General features: G+C 37.6%; 1 protein-coding gene across 4 annotated transcripts in view; it reads right to left on the minus strand.

Moving 5' to 3' along the window:
- The window catches only part of TASP1 (taspase 1), a 264,742-nt gene that overhangs the window by 212,760 nt on the left and 31,254 nt on the right, over positions 1–20,728 (minus strand). For all 4 annotated transcript variants that reach the window (XR_310467.3, XR_001918985.1, XM_005687819.3 and 1 more), the window contains one exon: positions 6,384–6,504. Coding sequence is in view for 2 of the 4 variants with exons in the window: in XM_005687819.3 (XP_005687876.1) it covers positions 6,384–6,504 (121 nt within the window). In the remaining 2 variants the exon portion in view is untranslated. The remainder of the gene's footprint in view (positions 1–6,383; positions 6,505–20,728) is intronic.

The following is a 20,728-nucleotide window of genomic DNA, read 5'->3' on the forward strand; positions in this document are numbered from 1 at the left end:
TCAGATTCCTCAATTACAAAATGGGGATAAAAGTATTGATCTCAGAAAGTTTTCCTGAGCACTAAATGATTTAACACACATGAACTACTGGAGAACAATCCATGGTAAAGTCACCCAATAAATGGTTGTTGTTATTATCCTTACTATTATTACTCAATAACTATACAGGGACAATTTGTTGATCATTTCAGATACTGATCAACAAACAATGCATTCAAGAAGCCAGTGAAAAATAAATTACACATATATTTGAAGAATATGTAAGTGACTGCACGTACAGTTATGACTGGGAGCTGACTGTGGCACAGATCATGAACTCCTTATTGCCAAATTCAGACTTAAATTGAAAAAAGTAGGTAAAACCACTAGACCATTCAGGTATGAACCAAATCAAATCCCTTATGATTATACGGTGGAAGTGACAAACAGATTCAAAGGATTAGATCTGACAGACAGAGTGCCTGAACAACTATGGACAGAGGTTTGTGACATTATATAGGATACAGTGATCAAGACCATCCCCAAGAAAAAGAAAGGTAAAAAGGCAAAATGGTTGTCTGAGGAGGCCTTAGAAATAGCTATGAAAAGAAGAGAAGCAAAAGGCAAAGGAGAAAAAGAAAGATATACCCATTTGAATGCAGAGTTCCAAAGAATAGCAAGGAGAGATAAAAATGCCTTCCTTGGTGATCAGTGCAAAGAAATAGAGGAAAACAATAGAATGGAAAAGACTAGAGATCTCTTCAAGAAAATTAGAGATACCAAGGGAACATTTCATGCAAAGATGGGCTCAATAAAGGACAGAAATGGTATGGACCTAACAGAAGCAGAAGATATTAAGAGGTGACAAGAATACACAGAATTATACAAAAAAAGATCTTCACAACCCAGTTAATTACGATGGTGTGATCACTCACCTAGAGCCAGACATCCTGGAGTGTGAAGTCAAGTGGGCCTTAGGAAGCATCACTATGAACAAAGCTAGTGGAGGGGATGGAATTCTAGTTGAGTTAATTCAAATCCAGAAAGATGATGCTGTGAAAGTGGGGCACTCAATATGCCAGCAAATTTGGAAAACTCAGCAGTGGCCACAGGACTGAAAAAGGTCAGTTTTCATTCCGATCCCAAAGAAAGGCAATGCCAAAGAATGCTCAAACTACCGCACAATTGCACTTATCTCACACACTAGCAAAGTAATGATCAAAATTCTCAAAAGTCAGTACTTGACTTCAATAGTACTTGAACCATGAATTTCCAGATGCTCAAGCTGGATTTAGAAAGGCAGAGGAACCAGAGGTCAAATTGCCAACATCCGCTGGATCATGGAAAAAGCAAGAGAGTTCCAGAAAAGCATCTACTTCTGCTTTATTGACTATGCCAAAGCCTTTGACTGTGTGGATCACAAGAAACTGTGGAAAATTCTGAGAGAGATGGGAATACCACACCACCTGACCTGCCTCTAGAGAAACCTGTATGCAAGTCAGGAAGCAATAGTTAGAACTGGACATGGAACAACAGACTGGTTTCAAATAGGAAAAGGAGTACGTCAAGGCTGTATATTGTCACCCTGCTTATTTAACTTCTATGCAGAGTACATCATGAGAAATGCTGGGCTGGATGAAGCACAAGCTGGAATCAAGATTGCCAGGAGAAATATCAGTAACCTCAGATATGCAGATGACACCTCCCTTATGGCAGAAAGTGAAGAAGAACTAAAGAGCCTCTTGATGACAGTGAAAGAGGAGAGTGAAAAAGTTGACTTAAAGCTCAACATTCAGAAAACGAAGATCATGGCATCCAGTCCCATCACTTCATGGCAAATAGGTGGGGAAACAGTGGCAGGCTTTATTTTTGGGGGGCTCCAAAATCACTGTAGATTTGACTGCAGCCATGAAATTAAAAGACACTTGCTCCTTGGAAGAAAAGTTATAACCAACCTAGATAGCACATTAAAAAGCAGAGACATTACTTTCCAACAAAGGTCTGTCTAATCAAAGCTATGGTTTTTCCAGTAGTCACGTATGGATGTGAGAGTTGGAGTACAAAGAAAGCTGAGCACCGAAGAATTGATGCTTTTGAACTGTGGTGTTGGAGAAGACTCTTGAGAGTCCCTTGGACTGCAAGGAGATCCAACCAGTCCATCCTAAAGGAAATCAGCCCTGTATATTCATTGGAAGGACTGATGCTGAAGCTGAAACTCCAATGCTTTGGCCACCTGATGTGAAAAACTGACTCCTTCGAAAAGACCCTGATGCTGGGAAAGATAGAAGGTGGGAGGAGAAGGACGTGACAGACGATGAGATGGTTGGATGGCATTACCGACTCAATGGACATGAGTTTGAGTGAACTCCAGGAGTTGGTGATGGACAGGGAGGCCTGGCGTGCTGCAGTCCATGGGGTCACAACGAGTCAGACACAACTGAGCGACTGAAGTGAAGTGAAGTGAAGTGAATTTACTCAGTCGTGTCCGACTCTTTGCGACCCCAAGGACTCTAGCCCACCAGGTTCCTCCCTCCACAGGATTCTCCAGGCAAGAGTACTGGAGTGAGTTGCCATTTCCTTCTCCAGGGGATCTTCCCGACCCAGGGATCGAACCCGGTTCTCCTGCATTCCAGGCAGACGCTTTAACCTCTGAGCCACCAGGGAATCCCAACTGAACTGAACTGAAAACCTTAAGAAATGGAAAAGCCATAAAAAGGAGAATAATAAGTTTAACAAATAAAAATTTAAGTTCCAATATGATAAAGCACATTATAAACAGGGTTAAATGGCAAGCCACATATGAAGGGTGAGCAGAGAAATGCTAATGGCCTTGAAAAATATGAAATTTCATTAAATGCTAATAATATCTCAGAATAAAAGAAATTAAAACTAATTGAAATGTTCTTCATGCTGTCACAAAAGTCAGAAAAGATATAGAAGATTACAACAAATGTGTAAGTAAACTGACCTAATTGATATATACAGAAAACACACCCAACAACTACATAATACTCTTTGGAAGTTCACATGGAACAGTCATTAAAATACACCATAAGCAGAGCCACAAAGTAAGTCTCAAGAAGTTTCAAGGGGTTGGAATCTTTCAGACTATGTTCTCTGATGACAGTAACATTAAACTGGAAGCCAATAAAATGTTTAGGCAAATAAATCTGACAACTCATTTAAAAAAGACAAATTCCTTGGAAAATACACATAAGAAAAATATAGATAGTCATATAACTGGTAAGAAAATTGAAACCCATGTATTTAAAACTTTCCACAAAGAAAATTCCAGTAATTCAAAATAACCAATGAATGCTTCCAAATAATTTTTAGAAACCATTCCAATTGTATGCATACCCTTTCAAAGAACAGGGGAGAAAAAAAAAAAAAACAACTCATTTTATAAAGCCAGCCAAACATGATTCCAAAATCTAAAGAGAATATTTTAAGTTAAGTAAAATTAAAGCTGATCCTTACATGAACATAGATGTCAAAATCTTAAACATTGGAAATCAAATCCAGTGGATGTAAAAAACAAGATTCAATCAAGAAGACTTTATGCCAGGAATGAAAAGTTGGTTTAGCATTCAAAACAAAAAAATCATAAATTTTATCATATCTACAAAATAAAGAATAAGAGTCAAAGATGCAGACAAGCACTTAATATCAGTAAACTAAAACTAGAAAGAAACGTGCTCAGTCTGATAAAGAGCATTTATGAAAATCGTATAGCTGGCAGCACACAGTATGGTGAAATATCTGAGTCCCCCTCTGCAGTCAGGAACAAAATCAGGATGTACACTATCATCACTTGTATTCTATACTGCACTGAGTCTGAGCCAGAAAAATAATGCAAGGTAAAAAACAAAAATGTTAAATATTGGAACGGAAAAAGCAAAACTGTCATGATTCAAAGATGGTGTGACTGTGTAAGTAGAAATTATAAAAGAAATTTATTTTTCTAACTGCTTGAATTAACAAAGTTATCAAGACCACTGAATACAAGCCCAATACACAAACCTCAACTGTCTCTCTAAATACAAAAATAATTGGATACTAATATTTTTAAAATATACTTAGTCATAAAAAATTATCTGGAATAAATCTAATAGCAGATATATAAGATATCTATATTAAAAACCATAAGATATTGCTGAGGAAAGTAAACATTACTTATATAGATGTACACATCCCATGTTCACAACAGAAAGACACAATATTATGAAGATGTCAGTTGTCCACATATGGTTCTATATATATATTCAACGCAATACCAATCACAATCTCAGCAGGGTTTTACTATGAACACTGACAAGTTGATCCTAACAATTTGGTGAAAATGTCATAAATTGAAAAATAGCCAATACAACTGTAAAGGGGGGAAAAGGAAGCTGGAAATCTTATAAAACCAGACTATCAAGACACAATGTCAAGCTATAGCAATCAAGACAGTATGGCACTGGCAATAGCATAATAGAACAATGGAATAGAAGGTACAGAAACAAACTACTACACATACAGTTACCTGATCTGCTAACACTCTTCGGAGGAAAGGATTCTCCTTTCTATTGACAATGGCAATAAGCCATCTGGATATTCATAAGAGGGAAAAAAATCAATGTTGGTTCCGACTTCACCTACTCTAAACTGAATCTGAACTTCATAAGAAAGCTAACTATGAAGGGTTAAAAACAATAGAACTGCTATCTTCAATAGGAAGCTATCCTCAAATTTTTGGGTAGGCAAAGATTTCTTAAAATACAAAAAAAAAAATATTAGCCATAACAAAAACAGCTGATAACTTAAACCTCATTAAAAGACTGAAAAGCTGGACCAGAGACTGGGAGTAGATATTCCCAATACACGCATCTGACAAAGGATTTATATCAAATACATAAAAAGTAATCCAACAAATCTATTCTAAAAATCCAATAAAAAGTACACAAAAAACAAAAACATAGTACACAAGGATATCTCAATGGCCATGACACATGAAAATGTTCTCAATGTCATTAGTCTCCAGGGAAACATATTAAAACAGTAATACCACTACAAACATATCAATTGACTAAATTTTAAGAAGAGTGACAATACCAAACATTGCCAAAGATGTCAAGTAACTGAAATGCTCATAGATCATGGGAGTATAAAGGTAACAGCTACTTTTGAAAACTGGGCAGTTTCAGCTGTAGCCAAACACATATGTATCTAAACTTACCATTCTAAATCCTAGGTTTATACTCAAAGGAAGTAAGTGCATATGTCTACCAAAAAACTTGTACAAAAATATGCACTGGAGTTTTTTTATTATTATTATTCATAAGAGTCAAAAACTAGAAATTATTCAAATATACACCAAGGAGAACAAATAAGTTATTATATACTCATGCAACAAAATGCTGCTACCACAAAATTAAAAAGCTATTGTGATACAAATCAGACATCAATCTCACAGGCATAAAAGTAAGCAAAAGAAACCAGACACAGAGGGGTATGATTCCATTCATATGAATTTGAGCCAAGGGCAAATTAATCTATAGTGCCTAAAGTCAGAATTAGGGGAGAAGGAGAAGCAGGTGGGATGGGAATACTGGTGATATAAACTAAGAAGAGGCATAAAGAACCTGTCTGGGAGTTTGGAAAGGTTTTCTCTTTTGACATGGAAATCTTTTATGTCTGGATTTTGGGTGGTGGTTTACAAGGCTATATACATGTAGGAATTCATGAATCTTTATATTTAAAATCTGTGCCCTTCATGTATATTTCACTTCAATAAGTGAACTACCATACATTATATACATTTTATATGTAGTGATGTTTAAAAAATCTCTAAGACATCCTGTTTAAAGAAAACAAGAAAGTTTCATAATAACTGATATCATTATTTTTATCTACCATTAAAGCTTCAAAATACATTTTTTTAAAATATGTGCAAAACTGTATTTCTATTACATAGAAATATAGATAAATGAATTTTATTTTACTGGTTAAACCCTCCAGGGAGAGTTTTGGAAGGAAAGATTTGGAAGATCAAAGGTAAATTTTATTTATATCATTTGAATTTCTTAACAATAAAAATATATTATTAGTATATTCAAATAATTGCAAAATTAATGGAATATGCCAATTCCAATTTTAAAAGTCTGTAATCTCTTGTGGGACAAAGGAGAATCATCACACTCTAAGCAAAGACTTGGACATATGCTGTTTCACTGTTTTCTTTAAAACTATCTATAGGTAAGACTTTATGTTTTAAATCCAATAAAAGAAAAAAATGTTTGTTTTCAACATTATTACAAGCAAGAATGATGAAAACAACTGGTCTGCCTTTAGGAGGAATGAAATGGTAATATTCAGTTTTTTGTTAAGAGTAGAGATAATGTGCTTTAATGTTTACATACCACTCAGTGCCCCAACAGCTCCAAAATTCAAGGATTTTCCATCCATTATACTGGCATCACATTCAATTTCACCCAAGAGATTTAGATTAGACCCCATTCCTGCATTTGTAAAAGGAGAATCCTAAAAGATAAAAGCAAAAATTAAAATACCATTAGTCTTTTTTTTATTTACCATTAGTCTTAAAGAAAAATTGCCAATGCTTAAAAAACTCTTCTAAACACGAGGAAGGTAAAGAACACTTCCCAACTCACTGTATGATATCAATACAACACTGACTCCAAAACAAGACAAAGACAAGGAACAAAAACTACAGATCAACATACTCGTGAATAGTGACACCAAAATCCTCAAGGAAACAAAATGCAGCAAAATATGAAAGCATTATATACCATGAACAAGTGGGATTCCGGGAAAACAAGTTTGGTTTAATAGCTTAAACTCATTATAATACATCATGTTAATACAGAACAAAACCAAAACAACAACAAAAAAAACATATTAATAGACCAATAAAAAGTATTTGACAAAATTCAATACGCTTTCATGAGAAAAACACTCAACAAACTAGAAATAGAAGGGAATATACTTAACATGATAAAGGGCATCTAAAGTAAGTCTAGAGCTAACATCATAATTAATGGTGAAAGACTCCTTCCCCTAGCATCAGGAACAGCACAGCAATGCTTGCCTCATGACTTCTACTCAAAATTATAGCGTGTATTCTGGACAGGATAATTAGGCAAGAAAAAGAAACAAAGAGCATCCAGATTAGAAAGGGAGAAGTAAAATTACCTCTTTTGGAAGGTGACATGAACTTGTACACACAAAAAAATCATAAATCTCCATTAAAAAACTACTAGAACTAACAAAAAAGTTCAATGGGGTTGTAGGATATAAGCTCAACATGCAAACACCAATTGTATTTCAGTACATCAGCAATGAAAAATCTGAAAATGAAATTAAGAAAACAATTCAACTTATAATCACATCAAAAAGAATAAAATACTTAGGAATAAATTTAACAAAAGAAGTGTTAAGATTTGTACATGTACATAAAACATGTTTTTAAAAAATTAAAGCCCTGAATCAAAAGAAGGACCCATGTACATAGAACAGAAGACTTAGTATCTTTAAGATGACCCAGAGAGATGGTATGGGGAGGGAGATGGGAGGGGAGTTCAGGATTGGGAACACGTGTACACCTGTGGGGGATTCATGTTGATGTATGGCAAAACCAATACAGTATTGTGAAGTAAAATAAAGTTAAAAATAAAAAAAAAAAGATGGTAATACTCCCCAACTTGGGCTGATTCAATACAATCCCATATCAAATCCTCACTGCTATTTTTTTGCAGAATTTGATAAACCAATTTTACAATTCATATATAACTACAAGGAATTAAGAACAGTCAAGACATTCAGTTCAGTTCAGTTCAGTCGCTCAGTTGAGTCCGACTCTTCACAACCTCATGAATCGCAGCACGCCAGGCCTCCCTCCATGTCCATCACCATCTCCCGGAGTTCACTCAGACTCACGTCCATCGAGTCTGTGATGCCATCCAGCCACCTCATCCTCTGTCATCCCCTTCTCCTCCTGCCCCCAATCCCTCCCAGCATCAGAGTCTTTTCCAATGAGTCAACTCTTCGCATGACGTTAGTGTTGTGTAAAGTTCTAGGAAGTTTTTCTCACGTGCCAGAAAGGGGCTGGGTTGATGGCAGTTTTAAACTTTCAGCTTCCTTAGCGTCCTCTCACATGAGGACCCTCACTGAGACAGATACTAGGAGTTGGACTGGGGCAGGGGGGAAAGAGGGTGTCATCTCATTGTCTCTGGGGATCCCCATGCCTCTAGCCCGTTTCTCTTTTCTCAATATTGATTAAAGGTGAGCTTTCAAAGGCTGCCCAACCACAAGTTGCGCTTTAGCCCAAGCCATTGTGCCTTCTGATGTTTATGGATTCATGGAAATAGAAGCTAAGAGGAGTGTGGACGGGCTAGTGGGTAGCAGAAAACATCAGGGAAAATGAATGTTTGCTTGGTTAGGGTCCCTGAAATGGCCCAGGCCTGGTGGGTAACAATTAAACTTTGCAAGGCCTAGAAGTCCTAGGCTATCTATCCAGTGTTCCATGCTGTATCACACAAGCCCCTTTGCCAGGGTGGGCCCAGATGCTTTTGAGCTGGACCGCATGTGGACAGTCTGGCCCTTGCTGACTGGTAGGACAACTCCTAGGAAATGTCTTAGTGCACAGTCAGAAGTCACCAGATGATGCTGAGTTTCTGTCCCTGAAAAACTAAGAATGGGGTTTAAGGAAAAACTGGGGCTTCTTTCTAAAATTAAAACAAAACAGATAACAACAACAAAAGAATAGTCAAAACAATCTTTCAAATAAAACAACAAAATTGGAGGGCTCACACTTCGAGGTTTTATAACTACTACAAATTACAGTAATCAAGACAGTGTGACAGGGACATACAGCTAAGGACAGATATATAGATCAATGCACTAGAAATGTCCAGAAATAAGCCTTATGCTTATGGTCAATCCATCAAGGCTCTCACGGAAGAATAGTGGAGTAGTTTGTCATGACAAAGGTCTGTATAGTCAAAGCTAGGGTTTTTCCAGTAATCATGTACAGATTTGAGACTGGACCATAAAGAATTCTGAGCAGCAAAGAACTGATGCTTTCAAACCATGGTGCTAGGGAAGATTCTTGAGAGTCCTCTGGACAGAAGGGAGATCAAACCTGGAAATCAACCCTGAATATTCACTGGAAGGACTGATGCTGAAGCTGAAGCTCCAATACTTTGGCCACCTGATGCAAAGAGGGCGACTCATTGGAAAAGATCCTGATGCTGGGAAAGATTGAAGGCAACAGGAGAAGGGGATGACAGATGATGAGATGGACGTGATTGATTCAACTGATATGAATTTGAGCAAACTCTGGGAGATAGTGAAGGACAGGGGAACTTGGTGTGCTACAGTCTATGGGGTAACAAAGAGTTGAACATGACTTAGTGACTAAACAACAAGTCTTTTCCAAAAATGGTGATGGATCAACTGGACATCCAATGCAAGAGAATATCTGAGTCAGAAATCTCAGCAAATCCAGAAAATTAACTCTGTTCTAAGCTAACACAAATACTATCCAGGAAACCAGGGCAATTCTTTATCCATAGACCACCAAATGTACAAAATCATCTACAAATGTCCCCAGTTTCTTGAATTTCTGCCAGACCCAAGGAAAACTGACCACAACATGAAGATCTCCATCGTATGTGTTAACACCTGTAACTTGAGCAAAGGGGTCAGGGATTTGAGACCAGGCCTTTTGTCCTAATGCAAATAGAAAACCTAATTGTCCATAGGATTTTACAAATATGATCACAGGGGAAAAAGCCACAAAAGGATTGTAAAATTAAATAGAAAATGAGTGATACAGACAATAAGTATTTTGAGAACTCAAAGGGAAGTGGGCCAGTATGAGATGAAGAAGTTAACAGCAGTCTTCCTGAAGAATGTATAGCACAAAAGCAAAGACTGGTCAGAAAATTCCACTTGGTGGTTATGCTGTAAGCAACAGGTAGGCAGCCATAAAGTGTCAGAGTCACAGAAGACACATTTAGGAAATATGGTTGGCTGGAGCCAAATAGATTGCTCCATGTCACTCATCAGAATCTGGATTTGACTGGGAAAATGATGAGAAGCTCTTCAAGCTTTCTATAGAAACAAAAGTCAAGTATATTGATCAAGGAAACATAAACTGATATTCACATATTATTTGAAAAGGAAGAGGAGGAAACTGAAATGAGAGAGACCAAATGGAAGGCCTTTTCACAACGTAGGTCTCAGATGATTCCAACAGGGAAAAGGAAGAAGAAAGAGAAGGAAAGGACCATAACTTCCAAACTTGGGAGACAAATAAAACCATTATTAAGAGAAAGCACTTTCTAAGATGAAGGGAAGAAAGTGGATAATTAGGTGTAACAAGTTTGAATCAGGCCTTCCAAGCAAATATTCTTAAATATTTATCTTAAATATTTATATCTTAATATATTTATTCTTAAATATTATTTATTCTTAAATAAATCATTTCACAACTTGATCTTGGGAAAGAGAGCCAACTTAGGATAGACTATGGTTTAGAACAGATAAAGACTGAATTTTTACCCTAGATTACTTCCCTTTTCTTTTTTCTTTTTTTTTTTTTTGAGCAGAGAAAGGGTTTACGGCAGGGTCAAGCAAGGAAAACAGGTGGCTTGTGCTCAAAAACCTGAACCCATATATTAAAAAATATAAAAACCTAAGTCAGAAACCTCTATGACATTGAAGACAGAAACTGTACAAGTAACACAAATTACCACTGTGCGTGTGTGTGTTAGTTGCTCAGTCATGTCCAACTCTTTGTGACCCCATGGTTGCATTCCTTCTCCAGAATTACCACCGTATTTCAAGGTTGCTTTTCACTCTACATAGCTTCCCTTGCCAATCACATATATCTTTCATAATATGTGAGAAAGGAATTGAAATGTGAGAAAACTTTAAATTTAAATTTATGGATGCTTCAGTAATTCCCAAAATACACATACAACAATATAACAGTATACATACAAGCTCAACAATCTTTAAAATGAATAAGCACTATAAAATTAGGGTTTTCCAGGTGACTCAGTGGTAAAGAATCCGCTTTGGAAGATCCCCAGGAGTAGGAAATGGCAACCCACTCCAGTATTCTTGCCCAGAGAATTCCATGGACAGAGGAGCCTGGGGAGTCACAAAGAGTAGGACATAACAGAGCACAGATGCACATGAACGCTACACAATTATTTTGAATATAATATCGAATACAGTATAAAAATATAAATACAAATACAATGCAGGAGACACAGGAGGAGAGGATTCAACCTCAGGGCTGGGAAGACCCCCTGGAGGAGGAAATGGGAACCCACTGCAGAATTCTTGCCTGGAAAATTTCATGGACAGAGGAGCCTGGTGGGCTACAGTCCATGGGATTATAAAGAGTTGGACACGACTGAGAGACTGAGCAAGGATACAAAGTTAGAAATCACTAAGTGAACAAAACCAAATTATTCTAAAAATGACTCTTGCCTGATGGCTTAAATTTGATATCTTAAAAATATGTAAGAAAAAAGGGTATAAGCAATTTTTTTTCAAAAATATTTCTCCTACTTCAAAATACATTTATAATGTTAAAAGTGTGTCTATTAAACCTCTACTTCTGACCCTGAAGCCAAAATAGGGATCATATGTGTCCTCCTAACTAGAAAATCAGACAACACATATGAAATAAACAGACTCCATTCAATAGCTGGCACAGGACTGTAATCCTGAGAAAAAGACACAAATCAGGTGCCTCCAATTAATCCCTAGAGATACTCTTTAGGCCACAGCAGAAAGAGGAACCCAAAAAAGAACCAAAATTCTTTCCAAGTTGTGGAGACAAAGTTAGAGGTTCATGGAGGCCAGGATAGCTTGACTATGCAAAAAGGAGAGAGACACAGAGAGAATGCCAGAGGCCCATAGGGCCCTGACCCTACAGGCGCACCAGCCTACAGTGCCTGAGAGGGCTTCCAAGGGCACCGAAAGAACCTCAGAAAGGAGGAAGCCACATAGTTCCTGGCACTCACAGAGGGGAGAGTAAGTCAGCTCCCGCCAGCCAGAGTGAGGACATCAGGAATGTCTCAGACGGCAACGTCAAGAGTTGGGCCAAATCAGCCCTAGAAAGAAGGCAACTCTAACCTTGCACTAGCGAGGTTGTAGCGATGCCACAGAAGGATCAAAACAATCGAAACTAACAGTGTCCCAGAACAAAGTCCTACAATATTTGAAGAAATACTACAATATCCAACTTCCAAAGATGCAAAACTCAAGTGTTTAAAAAAAAACAAAGATGACCAGCACGCAAATAAGCATAAAGCTATGGCTCATAACCAGAAGAAATTACCAAACAATAAAAACAGATCTAGAGATGACAGTTGACAGAATTAGCAAACGACTCTGATGTTAGCTAACAATGTTAAACTGTACGTTCAAGCAGATACAGGAAAACATGAAGAAGGAAAAAAAAGGAAGCCATAAAAAAAAAAAACCAACTTCTAGAAATGAAAAATATAATAATCAAAGGTAAAAACTTTGATGCGAAGAAAGAGTTTCACATTAGGTAAAAAGGAAATCTGAATAAAGTATGGACTTTAGTTAAACATAACGTGTCAATACAGGTTCATTAATTGTTAGAAATATATCATACTAATGTAGACGCTAATCAGGTATTGGGTATACTGAAATTCTCTGAACTATTTTCTCAGTTTTTCTGTAAATCTAAAACTGTTCTAAAACTAAAGATTTATTTTAAAAATAGCAAGCCACAGTCTGGGAGAAAAACTTTATAAAACATAAAGGTAAAGGACTTGTATCCAGTACATAAAAAAAATCATACCACACAGTAAGACAATCCGAAGTTTTTAATGGGCAAACAGTTTCACGTACAGATTGCAAATAATACATGAAAAGATGCATAATAGCATTAGTCATTAGGGAATGCAAACTAAAACCACAAAATACCACTAAAACGGTTAAATTTAAAAGGCCAACAATAGTGAGTTTTGGCAAGAATGTAGAGCAACGGTAACCCTCATACACTGCTAGTGAGAATAAAAATAGCACAGAGTTTGGCAGTTTCTTTAAAGTTGAGCATACATTTACCATAGATCCAGCAATTCTACTCCTAACTATTTATCCAAGAAAAATGAAAGCATATGTCCACATAAAGACTTAAATGAAAATGTTCATATAAGCTTTAATCAGAACAGCCAAACACAGGACAACACAAATGCTCATAATTCCTTTTATTATTATTATTATTAGTTATTATTATTATTCCTTTATACAGCCAACAATATGGAGGAATCTCAAAAGCATTAAACTAAATGAAAGAAGCCAATCACAAAAGGCTACCTAATGTATGATTCTATTTATACCAAATCCTAGAAAAGGCCAAACTGGGATTAAAAGGAGAGATAGTAATTGCCAGGGGTAATTGCCACTGACAGGAGGGGAATCCACTGTAGATAAACATTATGAGAAAACTTTACGGGCAATGAAGATGTTTTATGTCAAGACTGTATTGGTAGTTACATTGGTAGCTACTTTTGTCAAAACTCATCAAACTGTACACTTAAAAAATTGGTGAGTTTTGTTGTATGCAAATTACAATGAAACTGACCAAAAACGTGCACCTATCATTCAGTATAAACTGATCACCCCATATACTAACCTTCCCCTTATAATGTACATGGTCATTTGTTGTTGATTTTCTGAGCTGAATCACTTTATACAACTAGAAATCATTATATCCAATCAGTAGCTAGAGATCTTTTTAAAATCCTGTTATTCCCCTATTCAGAAACCTACAATGTCCTGTCACATTTGAGAATAAAATCTGAAGTCTCAAGTTCCAAGATTCACAGGGACCTGCATGGCCCAGGCTCTCCCCCTCTCCTCTCACTGTGCGCCACACAACCACAGGATCTCCTTGCACCTCCCGGGGCACAGGAGGAACACTTGCACCTGCAGGCTTTTGCATTCTGAAACGCTGAGCTTAGTGAGGAAAAGACCCTGATGCTGGGAGGGACTGGGGGCAGGAGAAGGGGACGACAGAGGATGAGATGGCTGGATGGCATCACGGACTCGATACACATGAGTCTGAGTGAACTCCGGGAATTGATGATGGACAGGGAGGCCTGGCGTGCTGTGATTCATGGGGTTGCAAACAGTCGGACATGACTGAGCGACTGAACTGAACTGATAGCAAGGGAAGAATCAACAAATAAAGACTGCATACATGTGTGTATAGAAACGTGTGCAGGTACCATTTGTACGCATGTATAAATAGCTGATATCCCATGTGATAAGTACTAGAAAGAAGAATAAAATGGGGTGCAGTACTTTCCCTTCAAACTCAAGAATCTGTTCCCCAACTTCTCTACATGGTTTTCTCCCCTGTTTCATTTATGAGACATCTTAAGAGCAGGTGAAGTCGCTCAGTCATGTCCAACTCTTTGCAACCCCATGGACTGTAGCCTATCAGGTTCCTCAGTGCATGGAATTTTCCAGGCGAGAGTACTGGACTGGGTTGCCATTTCCTTCTCCAGGGGATCTTCCCAACCCGGAGACTGAACCCAGGTCTCCAACACTGCTTTGCCGTCTGAGCCACCAGGGAAGCCATGCAAATCTGGGCAGGTAAGTCCCTGTAAATCTGGCTTAGTGTTTCCCTAACCTGACCCAACAATTTTTCCTCTGATTTTTCTTTATGGCACTTTTTACTTCTTGACATTATACATAATTGTCTAATTCTCCCCATAGAATGGAAGCCCCGTAAATACAATAGTTTGTCTTTTTATCTATTTTATCCCAATGTCAAAAGTAATACTTGGCACACAGTAGGTACTCAATAAATATTTGCAGAATGAATAGGAGTTAATTACAAACATAAATAAATAGAATAACTGATCACTGTGAACTATAATCCCTTAAGGAAGCTGATACTGACTCATTTTTGCAGGTTACTCTATAGAGAAATGCCACAAAAAAATGTCATAGAGTGTTAAGAATCCAACCTTTTCACAGTTGAAACAAGAGAAGTGAAATAACTTCAGGAAATAGAATTTCACCTTCTAAAAGATAACATTTAAAAGCAAAATAGTTTTCAAACTTACTTCTAACTTTCAAAGGAGACAAAGCTATAAAAAGCAAGATCCCTCTGACTGCTTAACCCAGAAGAGAGAGGACAAGAAGGCCAAGAGGCAAGTCAGGAGCTACACCCCACCATGACATGGAAACCCTTTCTGAGTAATGAAATTTGGAAACACCAAGCCAAGGCAAAGATCTGCAAAGCATTACTCTTTCACTATAAACCACAACCTGTATTACCCATTTAATGTCCTTTGCTGAAAGCATAAAATAAGAACTGTTTGCAAGACTATGGGGTACACTCGACCTCTGGGGATCTATTATAAGACCTTTATTAACAGTTCTCACAGATGCAAACAATTTAGTTTTCAAATGCTGTACAAAAACTAGACTGGAACATCATAAAATAATTTTTATATAAAATGATTTATGTTTGTCCAATCTCCAATCTTCCTTTAAGGAGAAGTTAGACATTTACAGGAAATTACTAATATGTTAGTATTCATACCCTGTAATCCAAGGGCAAATTCAACAGCAGAATGAAACTATATGATAATACACTGTCTTATTCAAAATTAAGTTATGCTAAGACATCAAAATCATTTTTATTACAATCTTCATTAGTAAACAGGTAGCATTATTAGTCTAATGCTGATGAGAAAGAGAAAAAAGATGAAACAGCTTTTTAAACAAACTATTTCTTGAATCTTTTTTAAATCAAATAGTAAAAGCAGGATGTCTACTGTGTTATTACAGTGTTTTTCAAACTAACACTAGTAAAATTTGTACAATAAGCCTACCCTACCTGACACTATCCTAAAAATTACAAATTCCTTGGTATTTCATCATCAGTTCTCATTATTTACAGAATGAATGGAAGCCAATGAAAAATGTATTACAAAAAAATCATTTGGGGATATTTTTATTAAGCAGCCAATTAAGCTCAAATTTTCAAGACTGATTGTTGAAAGATTTCCAATTTGGATTCCTCTGTGGTGGTATAGGCTAAGATTCATTCATTCATCCAACAAATATTTATTGTTCCTTTATGTGCCAGGCAAATCTTGCTGTAAAGAATCAGCTCTGTTATACAGTTCAGGCTTTGCAGGCCACACAGACAACTCTACGACTACTCAACTCTGCCTCTAGAGCATGAAAAGCAGCCAGAGAAAATATACAAACGAATGAACTTGGCTGTGTTCCAGTAAAACTTCATTATAAACATTGAAATTTGAATTTCATATAATTTTCTGGTGTCAGGAAATATTATTCTTCTTCTGACTTCATTTCAACCATTAAAAAAAAAAAAAAAACATTCTCAGTTTTCAGACCATTCGAAAACAGGCAACAGTCCAGATTTGGCTTTCAGGTCATGGTTTATTAATCCTTGCCCTAACCCACGGTGATACGGCAGTGAGCATAACAGAAAAATATCCTTGCCCAGATGGAACCGCATTCTAGCTGAGACAGACAATAAGAAACGAAATAAATTAGATGGCATATGAGCAGTAAACACAATGAAGAAAAACAAAACAGGACAGGAGATAGGAAATACTTGGTGGAGCAATTACAATTTATTTTTCAAGTGTTCATTTTGATGTAATTTCAGACTGACAAACCAGCAACAGCAGTACAGTATCAAGAATATATGAAAAACTCCTATAATTTTCAATAACATTAACCAAAAAACAACCAAATTATAAAATGTGCAAAGGATTTAAATAGACTTCAATAGACATTTATATGAAGATATACAAATGGTCGGCAAGCACATAAAAAGATGTTCAACGTCATTATTCATAGAGAAAAAAAATGATAATCACAATGAGGTACCACTTTGTACCCATGAGGATTGTTATACTCACAAAAACAAAAACTACAGTACATTTGCTGTGGGCAGTGTAAAATGGTTCCGCTGTCATGGAAACAGTTTGGTGACTTCACAAAAAGCTAAATACAGAATTGCCATATGACTCGATACCTTGACAAACACACACTTGTATGGGAATGTTCACAGTAACACTGTTCACTATTCACAACACCTTTTACAGCAGAAGAGTGGAAACCAATCAAATGTCCATATATGGATAAACGAATAAACAAATCGCGGTATATGCATGAACAGTGTTGAGTAATACTGCACGAAGATGAATGGCATGCTGATATGATGCATGCCATGATGTGGAAGAACCTTGAAAACATTATGCCAAGTGAAAGAAGATCCAAAGAGTCCCACATTGTACGACTCCATTTACATGAAATATCCAGAACAGGGAAATCCAGAGAGTTAATGGAGATTGGTGGTTGCCAGAGGATGGGGAGGAGGGAATACAGAGCAACTGTTTAATGGGTACAAAATTCCCTTTGGGGAGACAAAAATATTTCGAAACAAGACAGACGTGGTGGTAGCACAATATTATGAATGTTTTAATGCCACTGAATTATTTACTTTGAAATGACCAATTTTGTGTTCTATGAATTTCACCTCAATTAAACAAAAAAGCAGACACAACAGGATACTTACTGCATGATTCCATTTCAGAAAAGGTTTTACCCTACAGTTCTCCATGAGAGAGCAGATAGAAAACCACAATCACAAAAATCTAACCAATCTAATCACATGGACCACAGCCTTCCTTAACTCAATGAAACTGTGAGCAGTGCCATGTAGGGCCACCCAAGACGGGCGGGTCATGGTGGAGAGGTCTGACAAAATGTGGTCCACTGGAGAAGGGAATGGCAAACCACTTCAGTATTCTTGCCTTGAGAACCCCATGAACAGCATGAAAAGGCAAAATAATAGGATAATGAAAGAGGAACTCCCCAGGTCGGTAGGTGCCCAATATGCTACTGGAGATCAGTGAAGAAATAACTCCAGAAAGAATGAAGAGATGGGAGCCAAAGCAAAAACACACTCCACTGTGGATGTGACTGGTGATGGAAGCAAGGTCCAATGATATAAAGAGCAATATTGCATAGGAACCTGCGATGTTAGGTCCATGAAATCAAGGCAAAGTGGAAGTGGTCAAACAGGAGATGGCAAGAGTGAATATTGACATTTTAGGAATCAGTGAACTAAAATGGACTGGAATGGGTGAATTTAACGCAGATGACCATTTTATTTACTACTGTGGGCAAGAATCCCTTAGAAGAAATGGAGTAGCCATCATAGTCAACAAAAGGTCCAAAATGCAGCACTTGTATGCAATCTCAAAAATGACAGAATGATCTCTGTTCGTTTCCAAAGGCAAACCATTCAATATCATGGTAATCCAAATATATGCCCCAACCAGTAATGCTGAAGAAGCTGAAGCTGAATGGTTCTATGAAGACCTACAAGACCTTTTAGAACTAACACCCATAAAAGATGTCCTTTTCCTTATAGAGGACTGGAATGCAAAAGTAGGAAGTCAAGAAACACCTGGAGTAACAGACAAATTTGGCCTTGGAGTACAGAATGAAGCAGGGCAAAGGCTAATAGAGGTTTGCCAAGAGAATGCACTGGTCATAGCAAACACTCTCTTCCAACAACACAAGAGAAGACTCTACACATGGACATCACCAGATGGTCAACCAGATGGTCATCACCAGATGGTCAACCCATCACCAGAAATCAGATTGATTATATTCTTTGCAGCCAAAGATGGAGAAGCTCTATACAGTCAGCAAAAACAAGACCGGGAGCTGACTGTGGCTCAGATCATGAACTCCTTATTACAAAATTCAGATTTAAACTGAAGAAAGTAGGGAAAACCATCAGACCATTCCAATATGACCTAAATCAAATCCCTTATGATTATACAGTGGAAGTGAGAAAGAGATTTAAGGGATTGGATCTGAAAGACAGAGTGCCTGATAAACTATGGATGGAGGTTCATGACATCGTACAGGAGACAGGGATCAAGACCATCCCCAAGAAAAAGATATGCAAAAAAGCAAAATGGCTGTCTGAGGAGGCCTTACAAATAGCTATGAAAAGGAGAGAAGTGAAGCACATAGGAGAAAAGGAAAGATATACCGAACTGAATGCAGAGTTCTAAAGAATAGCAAGGAGAGATAAGAAAGCTTTCCCCAGTGATCAATGCAAAGAAATAGAGGAAAACAACAGAAAGGCAAAGACTAGAGATCTCTTCAAGAAAATCAGAGATACCAAAGGAACTCATGTAAAGATGGGCTCGATAAAGGACAGAAATGGTATGGACCTAACAGAAGCAGAAGAAGAAGAGGTGGCAAGAATATACAGAACTCTACAAAAAAGATTTTCACAACCCAGATAATCATGATGGGGTGATCACTCACCTAGAGCCAGACATCCTGGAATGCGAAGTCAAGCGGGCCTTAGGAAGTATCACTATGAACAGTTAGGTGAAGTGATGGAATTCCAGTTGCTGCCAAGTCATGTCCAACTCTGTGTGACCCCATAGAGAGCAGCCCACCAGGCTCCTCTGTCCCCGGGATTCTCCAGGCAAGAATACTGGAATGGGTTGCCATTTCCTTCTCCCAGGAATTCCAGTTGAGCTATTTCAAATTCTAAAAGATGATGTTGTGAAAGTGCTGCACTCAATATGTCAGCAAATTTGGAAAACTCAGCAGTGGCCACAGGACTGAAAAGGGTCAGTTTTCGTTCCAATCGCAAAGAAAGGCAATGCCAAAGAATGCTCAAACTACCACACAATTGCACTCATCTCACATGCTAGTAAAGTAACACTCAAAATTTCCCAAGTCAGACTTCAACAGTACATGAATTGTGAACTTCCAGATGTTCAAGCTGATTTTAGAAAAGGCAGAGGAACCAGAGATCAAGTTGCCAACATCCACTGGATCATCAAAAAAGCAAGAGAGTTCCAGAAAAAGATCTATTTCTGCTTTATTGACTATGCCAAAGCCTTTGACTGTGTGGATCACAAGAAACTGGAAAATTCTGAAAGAGATAGGAATAGCAGACCACCTGACCTGCCTCTTGAGAAACCTATATGCAAGTCAGGAAGCAACAGTTAGAACTGGACATGGAACAACAGACTGGTTCCAAATAGGAAAAGGAGTACGTCAAGGCTGTATATTGTCACCCTGCTTATTTAACTTCTACGCAGAGTACATCATGAGAAACGCGGGGCTGGAAGAAGCACAAGCTGGAATCAAGATTGCTGGGGAAATATCCATAACCTCAGATATGCGGATGACACCTCCCTTATGGCAGAAAGTGAAGAGGAACTAAAGGCCTCTTCTTGACAGTGAAAGAGGAGAGTGAAAAAGTTGGCCTTAGTTCAAACTAAGATCATAGCATCTGGTCCCATCACTTCATGGTAAATAGATGGGGAAACAATGGAAATGATGGCAGACTTTATTTTGGGGCTCCAAAATCACTGCAGATGGTGTTTGCAGCCATGAAATTAAGAAACGCTTACTCTTTGGAAGGAAAGTTATGACCAACCTAGATAGCATATTCAAAAGCAGAGACATGACTTTGCCAACAAAAGTCCATCTAGTCAAGGCTATGGTTTTTCCAGTAGTCATGTATGGATGCGAGAGTTGGACTATAAAGAAACCTGAGTGCTGAAGAATTGATGTTTTTGAACAGTGGTTTTGGAGAAGACTCTTGAGTCTCTTGGACTGCAAGGAGATCCAACCAGTCCATCCTAAA

The sequence above is a fragment of the Capra hircus genome, chromosome 13 (genome assembly GCF_001704415.2).
Source record: "Capra hircus breed San Clemente chromosome 13, ASM170441v1, whole genome shotgun sequence".
Classification (NCBI taxonomy): domain Eukaryota; kingdom Metazoa; phylum Chordata; class Mammalia; order Artiodactyla; family Bovidae; genus Capra; species Capra hircus.